The sequence below is a fragment of the Maniola hyperantus genome, chromosome 1, assembly GCF_902806685.2.
Source record: "Maniola hyperantus chromosome 1, iAphHyp1.2, whole genome shotgun sequence".
Classification (NCBI taxonomy): Eukaryota; Metazoa; Arthropoda; class Insecta; order Lepidoptera; family Nymphalidae; genus Maniola; species Maniola hyperantus.
The window spans coordinates 4622656-4638521 of NC_048536.1; the positions used below are offsets into that span (position 1 = coordinate 4622656).

Below are 15866 nucleotides of genomic sequence, written 5' to 3' on the forward strand. Positions count from 1 at the left end.
CAGTAGCTTCTTAAACAGTAGGTATTCTCGTTAATCGGTATTCGGGCCCAGTGTGACCGCTAATGTGCCTGACTCACATACTGCGTCACAAAAATCCTATATGACTCACTAAGGCACGCTTTTCATATGTTTTTTTGTCTTGATGACAGGTTTTGCTCTATACCGCGATCTCACCCTGAGCGTCACGTCATCAACCGATAGACATCCGGCTTGACATAGGTCTCTACTCTCTTGTAGGGCGTAGTGACTTCTACACGCTACGTTCTTACGCCACCTGAATCTAGCGGCTCCATGGATTTAGCCATACTCAAATCACTTGCCAACAAGTGTTCCACGTCAGTTTTGAAGTTATAGCCACCACCTTGGTATGCGATGTCGTGGCGATACCTTCAAAAACTATGTCTTGTTTTGTCAAAGCCCTCTGCACTGCTTGTCAATCCGTTATCACTGTTGATTGATTTGAGACCAGTCATATGTGTAGGTAGTAGGTACCTATACCACCTAATTACTTATTTTTAAATTTTTGAATGTAGGAAAAGACACTACAACCAGACCAAACATGAGTCAAACCACCTGGTTACAGGTGACTAAGCGCTGTGGCATCGTCAGTCAGTCAAGTTTCTAATTTACGTTTCTTTTTGTCCACAGGTATTATTTGAATAATAAAGGAGCTTGGGGCCAAGGGGTCAACGGGATACGAGTTGGGGACACGGCATTACAGCCCCAGTATCCCGTATCGCAACCCATTCCAACACTGCCTGTGATCAGCACGTTATGATGAAGAAATTGCATTCGTCCGGTGTCATCGTCGCAAATTGTAACTATGTATACTGTTAGTAATAGTAGTAGGTATGTTCTGATTGCTTAGAAACGGCCAACTCGTATTTCACTTGGTTCTGTACAACGAAAAAATTAATATACCTATTTAAGTTGGAAAAACAGATAGTAAACTTAGTGTGTCTAACAAAAAACTAAGTAAATATTTAATATTGTTTGAAACATATCTAAATTGTTTCTCTCTAACTGAGCTATCTCAAGTTTCGGCTTTCGATCACTACCAAAATCTCACCCTTTATCGATTTTTCATTTAAATACATAGGTTGGCAATTTCTAAACAATCAGTGTAGTATAGTAGTAACTAGTAATAGCGCGTTTTATGTAATGCCTCTGTGATATTTAAGATGATTAAGTAAAAAGTGTTTAAATACTAATGACTCACACGAGTCATGGGTACGTTATCGTATATTTTGATTAGCAATCTCGAATAATAAAAAAACTCGCGGTTGACGCACGGCGAAATAGGTGACCTTATGTAGATGTTATGTACGATTTACACTTACCGGCACATGGCACGCAACGGACCAATTTTGAAACCGGAAGAATCGTAGTTATCGTACTTAGAGATAATAATTTAGTACTGTCCAAAACTAAGAATAAGGAATAGTAAATTTTATAGAATAGTTTTCCGAATGACACAAAATAATTAGTGATAGTTTTCTTTATTTTGGGCTTTGTGGTTTTATGAAATAAAATGTTCCAGTTTGAATTGCTTATAGTTATTTACTCAATGCGCTGGCCGCCTATAAAATTGTTAGTAAGACGAATTCTAGGTGGTAAAAAGTATTACAAATATTATCCGTGGTATATACCTACACGTATTTCCTTAGAGTGTAAATCGTGCATTACAGTCGCTGCTGTGTATAGAAAATGTATATAGGTAATTAGCATTAGTTTTTAAGTGATTTATGAATTCTATAGAAGTCGAATGGGGAACCATTAATGAATGAGTCCATCCGTTTATTAGTCATACAACTGTGAATGGTTTACGCACATTTTTCAATTAACGAGGGTAGACCAATACTATCTACTACCTTGAATTTATAGTACTTACCTACCTAAGTTTGACGAGCTTTCTAGTTCCCAGCGCAATTCCTTAACGATGAGCACAGTGGTCTTATATGAAGTGGGGGTCTTTGACCTGGGTTCGATTCCCGTGCAAAGGCAATTTGGGAATTCATATTTTTTTAAACTGTCTCTGGTCTGGTTTGGTGGCTTCGACCGTGGCTGCCAAGTTAGCTGACATTCTAGCATGTATCATCACTTACCACCAAGTGAGATCACAGTCAAGGGCTCAATTTTTCATAAAATAAAAAAACGCCCTACACTTATCGAAATGGCGGCTCCTTTTATCCAATTAGGTATCATTAACTCAATTTATCAACGGTAAAACTGCTTGAAATTCCAATGGCTCAGATCTCATACTATCATTAGTAGCTCTATACCTAACGCTTAGCACAAAGTTCTTGCTTATTTGGATTTTGGAGAGGAAAAGGGAACATGGTAGGTAGGTACTGCTAAATGCTAAGCAATCTCAGAAATTTAATATTAGAGACTTTTGGTGCCCCGCAAAAAATGATCTCAATCAAATTCTAAATTAGAGTTGACTATAATATGACTGACAATTTGAAATAGAGATGCAGAGTTAAGTAATTTAATTTAATTAAATAATAATTAATTATTTCTTTGACTTTTCATTACATTTTGTTTTGAGATTAACAGCTAGATGGGGAAGGTAGGTTACGGCCAAATATTAAAACGTACCCGAACGCTGACTGTTTTGGGTAATGTCGAATTTTAAGGCGTTAGAAACGTTTTAGTATCCGACCGATAAGTACCTACCTAATAAAATTATTAGGTTAACTTCTGGTTTGTGGAGTGGTGGAGTAGGTAATCTTGAAAATATCACATCGTATCATTTCATCGTCGGAACTCGGATGTAAAATACCTACCTACTACCTAATACTTATATTATAAAAACAACTTCCTTATCAAAATCCGTAAAACACATTAATTTCTCTATTACGTGATCTAACGTAGGTACCTACCTACGTAACATCTCATCTTAAAAAATAAAAAACGAAAAAGTATTACGATTGCTTTTAAATAAATTAAGTATCATAAAAATTGACGTAAAATTCTTGTTGATTGTGATTCTGCATTTCGTCATCATTGTAGGTAAGTAAAACCTACATAAATTAAATACATACCTACCATGTAAAAGGTAATTAATGCCTATTAGGCTGGCAGGTAGGTAACTAGGTATTTATTTCTTATGTTTCGTTATTAAGATATCAAAAAAAATATTAGTATTCGCCATAACACAACAGAAAACTTGATTCATCGGCCGTGATAGCCACTAGGTTAGGAATAGGAAGCGGACGTCAAAATCTAGTGGTTTTGACACCCGCAATCCTGAGAGTTCTCCATAATATTCTCAAAGTTGTGTGAAGTCTGCCAATCCAGCCCCCGCGCTTACTTGGTGCGGTATAACGTGCGGGTCTGCGAGACGTCTCCCCGCCTCATATCCCTATTGCGATCTCGAACTGTCGCGTACTATACCTAGAGTAAAATAAGTCAGTAGCGCTAGCGATACAGATTTCTTTTGTGAAAATAACTAAGTACTATTAGAATGAAAAACCACTTTGATATACTTTAGTAGGCTTTTATTCACTGTTTCTTATTTAATTAATTTACAAGTCGGTACAATGAACCATTCCTATTCCAAGCGTCACCATAGTCTAGAACCTAGTCAAAACCTTCGAATGTCAGAGCGTGTTAGGCCGTGTCCAGACTTCCAACAGTCCATCTTACACACTATCAGCAATCGACCTAACAGTACCTACCTACCAGGAAAGTACGATATCGTAGCGATTCTCCATCGATATGTGTCCAGTTTTCATCATAGTCAGCACTGTATAGGTAGGTATATAGGTATAGCTATAAAATCTTTACCAAAATGCGACATCTACCCAACGATCTCTATACATGTACTTTGTGCCTATCTATAGTACATTTACATTTTATCTACAGTAAAAATAGGTCAGCAGCGATAGAGATTTATTTCCTGTAGTGAAAGTACCTAGGCACCAGGAAAGTAGGATATCGTAGTGATTTTTAAGACGCAGTGGGCGTGGTATCGCTCGTGAGTTGTGGTGCCGTGGTCCGTGGGCAGAATCTCTGCTGTATCAAACGTAACTGTGGACTGTTGACTAACGGGTTTTTGTTCAACCTCTGACACATACCTACCTATATACCTACCACTTGCAAACCAGTTACCACAATACAATTTTTATACACGAAATATACCTACCTACTTATCGGTCTTTTTATATCCCGTTCACGACTGGTATATACCTCCCCATCAGCTATATTTGCATACCTAAGAGGTGCTAAAAGATACATGTAGATTGTAGATTGTAGGTAGGTACTAGGTACATAGTTAGATGATTTTTGTAGCTACGTAGGTATTACCTATCACGATAGTTCGTATATGCGGACTGTTACAAGGAAATAGCTAGAATTCAAATTATTTAACGTAGACCTACCTATTTTATTTCTCATTTTTTTCTAATCGAGGTTTTTTATTGTTGCCATATTTTGTGGTTAGCTACATTCACAATAAACTACGAATCATTCCAGTAATATAAACCGATACAAAACTAGGGCAAAATAATGTTGCTGTTTTTTTAAATTAAAGATCTACATTATGATTTGATAATATTATTATTTTAACATTGTGTTCATATTGTATCATCAATCATCAACTATCTAATGTCGCAAATGTGCAAGGGCTTTATAAATAGGTAATTGTAAGTACCTACCTGACTACCTAGTTGTTATACCTATTGTTAGATATATAAGTATAATACTTATCATTATAAATGTGTATAAATAGGCTATGACAACTGCATTGTACTTGATAAAGTTATTTGTAAATATTATGTTATTAACCCGTTTATTTTAAACTTAATTTAATGTGTAGCTATTAGATAAGAGAGTAGGCTGCGTCCACATTAGATCATTTCAGCAATCACGATCGTCGTCAAAAGATTAGGGCGGAAAGACATGAGTGTATTGCGGTGTATTTCAAACGATATGGCAATCGTAGTCATACAATATTTTAGAATAATATTGTAATATTATATCGTACCTATATAAATCGTAGTCGTGGCGTTCTGGCATGCAGACCATAGATAATACATCACTATACCTGCTATGCAGATTGCAGACTGACGGTCGAGGCGCCACTGACATTTGACGATTATCGCCTGATCATCCCACTAGAATGCCTTCGTTACGTTGCAAGTTGCAACATACTACACTGCAGTATGTGTTTGCAGCTTTAAAATGGCATATCACATATTATTTTGCGTCCTCTCTACTGATGCAGACCTAGCGACGATGATCGTGATCGCCTAAATAATCCAATGTGGATTGTGGACCCAGTCTGACCTATTATAAACTCATGCCTATTGTGACTAATTTACGGCGATTTCCAGTAATGAATACCTACTTAGTAATTATTATTGACATCACATTATTATTTTAAAAAATATGAACGAAAAAAACAATAGCAATTTTTATAAACGCGCCTTTATCTCTGTCTAAAAAATCTCCAATACTTGTAATAATTATTGTAAATAATAATAATAATTGTATACCTAATCTAGCTTTTTATACATTTGTAAATTTGTACTGCCTAGGTGATCTGAATGAATAGTACGATCGATGCCTAGTCAATAAAATCAACTAATAAGTATCTTATTTTCTTTTCTTTTTAAAATCCTAAGCCTTTTTATACGCAACACACTTTCAAAAATGTAATTTAGGAAGTAACATATCACACATACAAATTCAGTCATTCGAACCATACAGTTATACAAACTTAGTTTCGACATCAATGCTTCAGTCTATTCCGTTCTTATAAACTTAATTGATCGAACAATCCGGAAAAAAGTCCGGTCTGTTCGACTGCTCGGTCTAACAGATCGAAAGCGTATTCCGTTCTGTTAGACTTAGTGCGATTGTCGAACAATCCGGGGAAAAAGATCTCTTCTAGTCAGTCTAACAGATCGGATTTTTTTCCAGTTTGTTTATTCAGTTGAATTAAGAGCCTCATAACTCAGAACGGAATAGACGATTCTAGGTCAACAGGAAGTACCTACCCTATAGGTTTTCTTGACAGACACGACTGATAGACAGACAGACAACGAAGTGATCCTATAAGGGTTCCTTTTTTCCTTTTGAGGTACGGAACCCTAATATTATTTTTTAGAAAATAATTAAGGGATTTCGACTAAGAAATAAAACCAATACATCCAAAATTAAATAACTTCTTTTATTTCAGAGTCAAATTTGTTTCCTACATAAACGTGTTAGAATGACGCCGCAACATTAATTGACCATTACACTAATGGTACGCGTCGTGAGCTGTTACTTCGACTTGGTGCATGAGTGGGTTATACCGAGATACGAGTTCGCGCACACCCGCGCCGCCCCGACTCCGCGACGCGCGACAGTCGCGTGCAGCGTGCCCTACTCGCTAACATCCATGACGATTCACCGTATATTTATATCACAGTTACTTAGTAAAGCGTTGTTTCATAACCGACATGCTTTAGAACCCCACGGAGTCGGGCCGACGCGCGATGTTTTACACTATACACAGTCCTACGACTGGCTTCGATACCGATAGACTTATTTATATATCATAATAATATATATTTTAATTAAACTATGCAATTATGATCACAATACCCATGAACCAAACGACGCGATCCGGAACAATCTGCGAATTCTGTAGGTAACCACTACAAACCACTACCGAGCGGTGGCCGCCATAGACGAGGCGACACAGCGTCGCGACAGATGTATCGCGGCCTCCGCTGACGCGTCTCGACTACGATCCAATGCCACAAACACCTAATTTTAATCAATAATCAACAATTATCGCCCAACTCTAACACTACACGCATTATTACCATAATATAATACCATCAAGTGGAAAAATAATTTTTGTTCCTCCATCGAAATCAACATTACAACTTCCATGCTAGATTCACATGGCAAAACAAAAATACAAGGCAGTGCACGACGCGCCGACACGCGTGAGCGGCGCAGACACGCGTCCCGACTGACATGCGACAGGCGTGACGCGAACAAAGTGTCGCGGTGTCCCTTGTCAGCCCGGACGCAGGCTAGCGAGTTAGAGGCAATGCTTAGTGGTTCCTAATTTTAGCATAAGAATGGAAAAGGGACTTACAATCTACAGGTTAGAGCGTGCGCTCGCGTCGGCGCGCCGTGCCGCGACGGTTTGTCCGTACGCTTATAAGAACACTTCATAAAACAGCTTTCTTTATATTACACTACACAATTTACACATTTATAATAAGGTTTACATTTTTACACAGCGATAATAATTGTTTTGTAGTCTTCATTATAATATTATACTCTATATAGTTTCCGATTGCTAAATATTGTCGCTTATTAAGCATGTTGTTCACACACACACCGCATGGTCGTTGGTGTCGGGAATACTTTTAAATTCACAAAATACTAACGCTAGGCTCCGTATCGCTTCCCGTTTACATTATCTAAACGAAATAAAATTAAAATAAAAACTTGCAACAAAATATAAGATTAATGTTTTAGAACATCTTATTAGTCACATATTAATTACAAAATCGGTGATCAACCGAGAATTAAAACTAATTTTCATTAATTAAACTAAAGAATTTTTTAACACTCCTACGAACGGTCACAGGGCGCGGGCCTCGGCTCCGCGATCCATAAAGGAAGAACAAGAGCGCTAATCAAGTTCAACAAAAAATATAAACAAATAAATCTATAAATGCTGACAATGTTGTCTTTTGTCTGGAATGACACTAAAGAAACACTACCAAATTTCCACATATCTCTAAGTGTATAAATACGTTAGAATTTCGACGGCCGAAGTGATCGAACCTCTATACAAAACGTGTTAGTAAAGGAAAACTTTAGAACAAAATTATGGCAAAATATTGGCGAAGTGTAGCTCTCCACGAATATTTATAAATTAACAAGGTCAGATAATAACACAAACAACCCGCATACAAACAGCCGCCGCGCGCGAATCTTTTACTCGCTCCATTTACAATAGTGTAACCTAAGCCTAAGCCATTGTTAGGGCCAAAGCATACTAGATACTTTTAGAATCGGTGATCAGCGACCCTGCAGTAATTGCGACTAACTGCGATCGACAGCGGCATCGCAATAGTTTTTTATGTGTTACGAAGTGTACTCAATGCTCATTGTTGAATCACGTTATCGGCAACTTGTTGCGTTTCATTTCGATATTTCTTACTTGATCTGTCACTGAGTGCAAAACTAGCTGGTCTAACCAGTTGAGGGAGTCAAACACGTGCGAAAACATTGAAAAAATTACCACCAACAGAAGCTGGTGGAAACAATTAATCCGGTGTACCACTATCTTCAGTCATGAAGGAACGATCGGAGAGTTCCGACCAGGCAAGCGGGGTGATTCGCTAATTCATTTGACATCAATTGGTTCTACATTGCTGCTTCATGCCCGATACCGGTCTAAAATCGCTACGACAGACACTCTAATGAGTGCAGATAGAAACGTGCATTAGCTGTACAGCTTCCGTTAAAGTTCAATCACAGCTTCTAGCTTTCGCGGAGATAAAATCGACGAAAACTGACGCTAAAAATATCTGGTGTGCTTTAACCCTTACATAAAAAAAAATCACGACATTACCATGGGGTACAAAAGGTATATAATTTACATAATATATAATTCTCTAATAACACATACCTATCATAAGTTGTAGTATCTCAATGTTAAATACGTAATATTTTATTAAATATGGCATTGCAACTTTGTGACCCGGCTATGCACTGCCATCGATTCTATTTACATATTTGATATTAGTATTAAGGTTAGCGCACATTTAGGCGAACCGTTTCATAATGCGAAGGCAATTATATTAATAATCTTTATTAATATGGGTAGCAAAAACTAAAGCAGTGTAATTTGGTCAGTAGTTTATTTGGAAAACATCAGTATAACATTATAAGGTCACTAAAAGACGGATTATGGATAGAATTTGTTCGAGCATCTCTGACTTGATGCCTTATTTTGTTTAGAATTATTCTGAGACGGTATTATGTACGTGAAAAAGTTTAATAAATAAAAAAGCTTGGCTTATTAAACAATAATCACGTTGATTTTTTTACGACTAGGCATATTATGTATAGACTATAGACCTCATATTTTATTACATTAAAAATATAATTTTGCATACAAAGTGGTAATAAGGTAAGCCCACAAAACGTCGCGCGATTTTGGCGATGCGAGTTATAAAAGTGGTAATACGAGTTGCGGTCCATGATATATGCGGCGAAGATCGACCTGATGCTTCGTAGGACCTTTATCTACCTACTAGTTGATGTCCACGATTTCGGTTTTTATAAATTCTGTGGGAACTCTTAGGGGCTGTCTCCACGAGCGAGAGTATCGCGACGATATTATCGTCGTGCCACGTATTTCTATATACTTTCTAAGAACGTGTCTCCACACGGCGATGATATCGCGGCGATGCGACGAGTGGCAATGTGCGCGCGTAACGTCGTCCTATCGCCGCGGTATCGTCGCTACTGGTGGCGCGCTCGCCGCAGAACGTGGCGCTCTCGCAGCGAGCGCGCGGCGGGCGCGCTCTCAAACGCCACTACATCCATAATTAAGAATTATTTTATTAACTGAGACACTACTTATTTCGCTCTTGTCTGGCACCTAACTGAACTCTTTCAACAAAAGCACAACGCATCGAAAATGCGGCGATTCCGTTACGAGTCGTCGCGGACACGCTGTGATTCCGTCACGAGTCGTGACGATATGGTGGCGGAATAATCGCTCGTTCGTGGAGATTACCTGACGATAGAAGCGCGGACTCGTCGCGATACTCTCGCTCGTGGAGACAGCCCCTTACGGTTAGATTTTCCGGGATGAAAAGTTGCATATGTCACCCTCCAGGTTTTAACTATATCCATGCAAATAAATCCGTTGCGGTGTGCTTGAAGGATAAACCAACAAACACGATATACTTTCGCATTTATAATATCGTCGGTTGAAAACCGTAATGGAACATTTGAAAGATGCAGTATGAATTGAGGGTCAAAGGTTATGGTTTAAGAAGTTGGCATAAAGTTCGTTATAGTGAGGTTTATGACAGTATCATTTTGTGTTACCAAGATTCAGGAGTCATTTGTAGTTTTTTAGTGTCGAATCTATTATTTCGTGAAATGGTTCAATAATAAAGTGCAAAAGAAGAAGAAAAAGTTGAGATCAATATTGATTCTTTACCAGACTAAGTCGTTTCCTGTCGATTGGAACCAAAATTTGTCTTTTGCTGTTGATTGTACGGAAAGATATTCAACTTCCCACCATATTGGATACTTAACTCAAAACATCTGATTTTGGAGATGTTCCGTAAATTAATCCAACTGACGATATGGATAGTGAAATATGCCTTAGTATAGGAAAAGTTGCGTTGCATTGCGTCGCCGCACCCAGTGCGTTGCATAGCGGTGTCGTACGCGAGTTGCAGTGCTGTAGCGGGCCGGTCGCGCAACAGTTGCGTGGCCGCGAGTAAGGCAGGTCTTGGTGCGGGCGCGCAGGCGGTCGCCGCGCGGCTGCGGTGGCGGGTGTACGCCGCTGGTATTATAGGTCCCTGGTGCAAATAACACGAATGAATAAAAATGTGTTTGAAATCAAAATAATCGATTTTCTTATAGTTAAAAAAAATAGAAACGTATTAACCACAAATATGAAAAGAAAAAGAAAACTTTTTGAAAAAGTTGTGCCACACATCCCGGCCCCTCCAAAAATGTTCTAGGAACATAGGCCGCGCTAAGATAATCCATACTAATATTATATCCATACTTACTAATATTATAAATGCAAAAGTGTGTCTGTCTGTATGTCCGTCTGTCTGCTAGCCCTTTACGGCCCATCCGTTCAACCGATTTTGACGAAATTTGGTACAGCGATAGCTTGCATCCGGGGAAGGACCAAGACTTTTATCCCGGAAAATCAAAGAGTTCCCACGGGATTTTCAATAACCTAAATCCACGCGGACGAAGTCGCGGGCATCATCTCTTACTATTGTAATATGTGTGGAGTGGGTACAATCTGAAAAAATGATTCGATACAAGAGCATTTGCTGATTTTCTAAATCCGTATCCTTACTTCCATACTAATATTATAAATACGGAAATATCTATTTCTCTGCTCCAAAGATTAATTCGAAAGATTTCGACGAAATTTGATACAGAGATCATTCTATAATATATTTTGGGTCCGGAAAATAATAAAATGCTCTCGGTATTTCATTACCATGATCGACCCATCACCGACCCACTACAGAGCGCGGGTCTCCTCTCAGAGTGAGAAGGGTTTTGGCCATAGTCTACCACGCTGGCCATGTGCGGATTGGTAGACTTCACTGACCTTTGAGAACATTATGGAGAACTCTCAGGCATGCAGGTTTCCTCACGATGTTTTCCTTCACCGTTAAAGCAAGTGATATTTAATTAATTAAAATGCACATAACTCCGAAAAATTAGAGGTGCGTGCCCGGGATCGAACCCCCGACCTTCCATTAGAAGGCGGACGTCCTAACCTATCACAGCTTACTATCTCGGTATTTAATGAAACCTAAATCTACGAGGACGAGGTTACGGCCATTCCAATACGGTATTTGACAACGAGTCAAATCAGTAACTTTTTATCAAACGTCAAAACGCGCGCTTAGTATGCGGATTCTATGAAATACCGGTGTGTGACGTCACAATCATTTGGCGTGCTTTTTTTAGTTTAATCGATAATTTAAAATGATTATTACACTTAAAACCAACAAAGGACGTGGATTTTATGTATTTTGGAAGACCCTCTATTTAATAATCACTGAGAAATAATTTTATTTTGATGTAGTCAAATACCCAATTAGATTACTTTTTATCCTGACCCTCCGGGAATTTTAAAAGTCTTAATCCACGCGGATGAAGTCGCGGGATTCAACTAGTGTAAAATATAATTGTTGCGTGTCCACAATTGGACACAAGTCTCTTACAATGAGTTTCACAGAGTTAGGTTTTCTTCTGCCTGTGTGCAGACTCACTTGAATTCGGCCGCGTTTGCCGAGGTCTCCAAACGCTGCGTGTTCCTTATACGGGGTCACTATTCCAGCACATTGGGATGGCGCTGTCTATAGGTTCAGAGGCTACAACGTGTTATTTCAACGTGATTAAAAAAAAGAGATTTGCAATCGTTGTAAATTAGTTTCTATCGAGTTAAGAAGGATGGTATGTTCTGTGGGATTTACCGTCCAGTATCGTAGAATAACAGACAATCAGGCCGATTCTCTTGTACGCAATCTCTAAACGGAACTAAAATGGCACATCTAAATTTATTGCTATCCCTTTCATAATGTTGCTTGCGGAAAAGGATTACTAGAAGGAGCACTAGTTTTAGACTTGTTAATTTACTTTAGTTTAGAGATTGTGTACAAGAGAATCGGCCCCAATATGAATTTAATAAGTTTTATCATTTAATATACGATTTGGGACGCAACTTGTGTAGACACTTTAGCTGCATCCCACATTCAGGCGACCTCCTCTATGGCGGGTGCAGCGGCCATCAGCGCCGAACAGGCCAAGAGGCGCAAATATGAAAACCTCGATGGGAGCTTCGTATTCGTGCCTTTTGGTGTGGAGACCTTGGGGCCGTGGGGCCCGCGGGCTCGAGCTCTTTTTGAAGAAATTGCGAAAAGAGTTATCAAGTCAACCGGGGACCCGAGAGCTGGCAGCTACCTTGGTCAAAGAATTAGTTTGGCCATCCAAAGGGGTAATGCTGCCAGCATCTTGGGTACAATGCCTCGCTGCGGTGGTCTCGATGAGGTTTTAGATTTAATTTAATTTATTTTAGTTTTAATTTAATGTTGTTTTTTTAGATTTAAGTTTATTAATAGTTTATTAATTAAATTTATAAACTACAAATGAAAAACGAAATACAAGGAATATACGATAATAAGGTTTGAATAATGATAGTTAAAAATGACACTTTTCAGAAATAACACGTTGTAGTCGCAAACAGGCGAGGCAGGATTTTAAAGAACCTCAACCCACGAGGCCAAAGTCACAGATTAGACAAGGATAGTATAACAAAACTGTAGTGAGACCTTACCTACCTCATCCACTGGTGCTTGGGCTGCAGCGGGTTGTGCGCGGGCGGCGACGGCGGCGCGCTCGTGTGCGACTGCGTGGCCACCCTTTGCACCACCTAGAAAAGTTTACTTTCACTATCATGAAAAGTTACAAACACTTTACTATCGTAAAAGAAATAAAACTAGCGGATACACGGATTACGCTAAAAAACTCCGCATTATTGCCTTTCTAATGAAACCAGTTTGGGGCACATCAGTCGGATGGTCTATTATCGAACAACCAAACCGAAAAGGTTGCAAACTAAAGTACCAGACCAGACACACATCTGTGACGCAATAAATTCCAAAAATGGTATCACTTCAGCGTGATGTTGTAGTTGTAATAGCCTAATATCGATATAGAATGGAGTCTCATACCGATATTGAACAGAGTCTAATACCGATATTGAACAGAGTTTAATACCAATATCGAAACAGAGATCGATAATGGAAAGAATTCATACAAATTACTCTTATAGAAACAATGTCAAATACCGATACTAGACCAGATGGAAACATCGATATAACAGCCCAGACTGAACTACCGATATAGAAACACACTTCAAAACCAGAACGGTATTTGATACCGATATGATACCGGATACTGTTGTATCGTTCAATAGCTCACCTGCTGTACGAAGGCTCGCGTGAGGTGCGGCGCGGAGCGCTCGGCCGCGTCGAAGGCACGTCGGAGTTCCTCTATCGCGCTCGCACTGCCCGCGCCGTGCTTGCGTGATAGCTGGAAAATAATACATTTGGTTATTTACCGTGCAATGTACCGATATTACTATACTATATTAGGACAAACATACAGGTTTACAAATAATAAGAAATACATAAGGTTAAGTTGAACTACAGACATCTAAATTTAAGAAACTGGTCTCCGATCAACGTCTATACCAAACCGTCGCGTAGCCTGAACCTGACGTTTTTTGCTATTGGATCAAATTCTTTCAAAATCTGTTAGTGGTATAGTTATCATATAAAAGGAAACTTGCCAAAATTAAAAATAAAAACTCACCAAACAATGAGCGTGTTAGGAATAGATACTAACAAAGTTTCAACGCAAAAGATACACGCAAATATTTTATATGTAAGTTTGTCCACTTAATGAAGAATACATACCTCATTCAATAGTGGATAAATAAGCTGTTGAAGATACGCATGCCGCCTCACTTTGTTCTCCTCATTGTTCGCTCCTCTGTGGTCCAATGGCGATGACTGAAAACGCAATATCCACTATTATATTACGGGCAGGGCAACACGTATCATAGCGCGTAAGTTAAACCTGTGGGGTGGTCGATATTATCCTATTCAAACGTTTACAGTCGCGGTTTTGCACCTCCTGCTAACTTGTTAAGTAAGCAACATGATTATAATCTGTAAAAAATGACTCCTCACGCGCCATTGACTGTCATGTCAAAAGTACGGTTCTTAAAATCCATACTAATATTATAAATGCAAAAGTGTGTGTCTGTCTGTCTGCTAGCCTTTCACGGCCCATCCGTTCAAGCGATTTTGATCAAATTTGGTACAGAGATAGCTTGCATCCTGGGGAAGGACATATTAATTTTTATCCCGGAAACTCAGAGTTCACACGGGATTTTTAAATACCCAAATCACGGAAATCATCTAGTAAGGACTAAAATCGTACTTTTTACATAAAATTGGACACTAAAAGGACATTTTTATACATTTATAGGCTGTTTAGGTTCATTTTACATATTATGTTTCGATACTCGAAATCACCAGCAATGCCGAGGTGTGCAAGCTCTGGCTAAGTCTACTGTTTTGTATGAAATGTGTAACAGTGTAGTAATATTATGTTCTCACGGCTTTATTGTTATAAACTACGCTGTCCCTGTTGGAGCTCCGTTCCTCTCGCTCCCGCTCCTTACGCTCCTCGCGGTCGCCGCGGTCCCTCTCCTTCGCGTTACGTTGTTCGACGGGCGTCGAAATCGGCGTTTGTCGAGACTGGAAACAATATACTCATCTTCAATACAAGTTTGTTTAGGTAAAGTTGATGAACTGGAATTGACAAATTATCACTGTTCGTTGGAAATTGAGAGTGAGATTTATAGAGCATATTTTGACTTTGCTCAGACTTAGCTTACGAAAAACTTGGCTGAGTGTATGCTAAGCTTAATCATTGATTCGTAATTTATAGTCGTATCGGGCTACGATTATGCTGAGCTTAAGCTGAGGCTAAGACTGTAAAAAAATGAATGGGCGATTCATTCCAAGCATTATTTCCTGATTTTTCTTTATAAAATTTAACAATATTAATATTTAAAAATCTAAAAATGCTACTGCGACTCGTCTTGCGGTTAACTTCAACGACTATTTAATTGGCGCGGAGTATACTTGACCAATGTGGTGGACTATAGCCTAAAGCCCTTATTATTCTTAGAGCGTGCTAAGTTGTGAGCCGGTGATGGGTTGAGATGATGATGTACGCGAACTCACGGGTAGCTTGTCGGGCGTGTTGTTGTTGAGCGGCGCGGGCTTGTGGTTGTCGGGCGGCACATCGTCGCCGCGCGCGCTCAGGGAGCCGTTCTGTTTGGGCGCCACCGGCGACGTGGGGGAAGGTATTACTGGAATTCAAAACGGTGTTTTATTAACTACAAGTTGTTAGTCGTTGCAGTCTAGAGGTTCGTAATCTGCAAAATTGTGAAGATAATCAACCAGGTTAGACATTAACGTAGGTACCTATAGTCTCTGGGAACCCACCGTATTGTTATCAGAAGAAAAATACAACCATTTATT

The 15866-nt window shown here is 39.1% G+C and overlaps 2 protein-coding genes across 4 annotated transcripts in view; one reads left to right on the forward strand and one right to left on the reverse strand.

Moving 5' to 3' along the window:
• The window catches only part of LOC117983619 (integrin beta-6-like), a 63133-nt gene extending 57533 nt beyond the window's left edge, over nt 1-5600 (forward strand). The window contains exon 7 of the mRNA XM_034970237.2: nt 649-5600. The gene's annotated coding sequence lies outside the window, so the exon portion shown is untranslated. The remainder of the gene's footprint in view (nt 1-648) is intronic.
• A 557-nt stretch (nt 5601-6157) lies between these two features.
• The window catches only part of GckIII (Germinal centre kinase III), a 125214-nt gene continuing 115505 nt past the window's right edge, over nt 6158-15866 (reverse strand). For 2 of the 3 annotated variants that reach the window (XM_034981219.2, XM_069501171.1), the window contains exons 7-12: nt 15567-15694; nt 14934-15074; nt 14226-14321; nt 13729-13839; nt 13086-13177; nt 6158-10568 (exon numbers count right to left, since the gene is read on the reverse strand). In XM_034981219.2, the coding sequence (XP_034837110.1) occupies nt 10559-10568; nt 13086-13177; nt 13729-13839; nt 14226-14321; nt 14934-15074; nt 15567-15694 (578 nt within the window). In that variant the 3' untranslated portion in view covers nt 6158-10558. Of the gene's footprint in view, nt 10569-13081; nt 13178-13728; nt 13840-14225; nt 14322-14933; nt 15075-15566; nt 15695-15866 lie in introns of all 3 variants that reach the window. The other variant, XM_069501211.1, reaches the window with a different exon arrangement.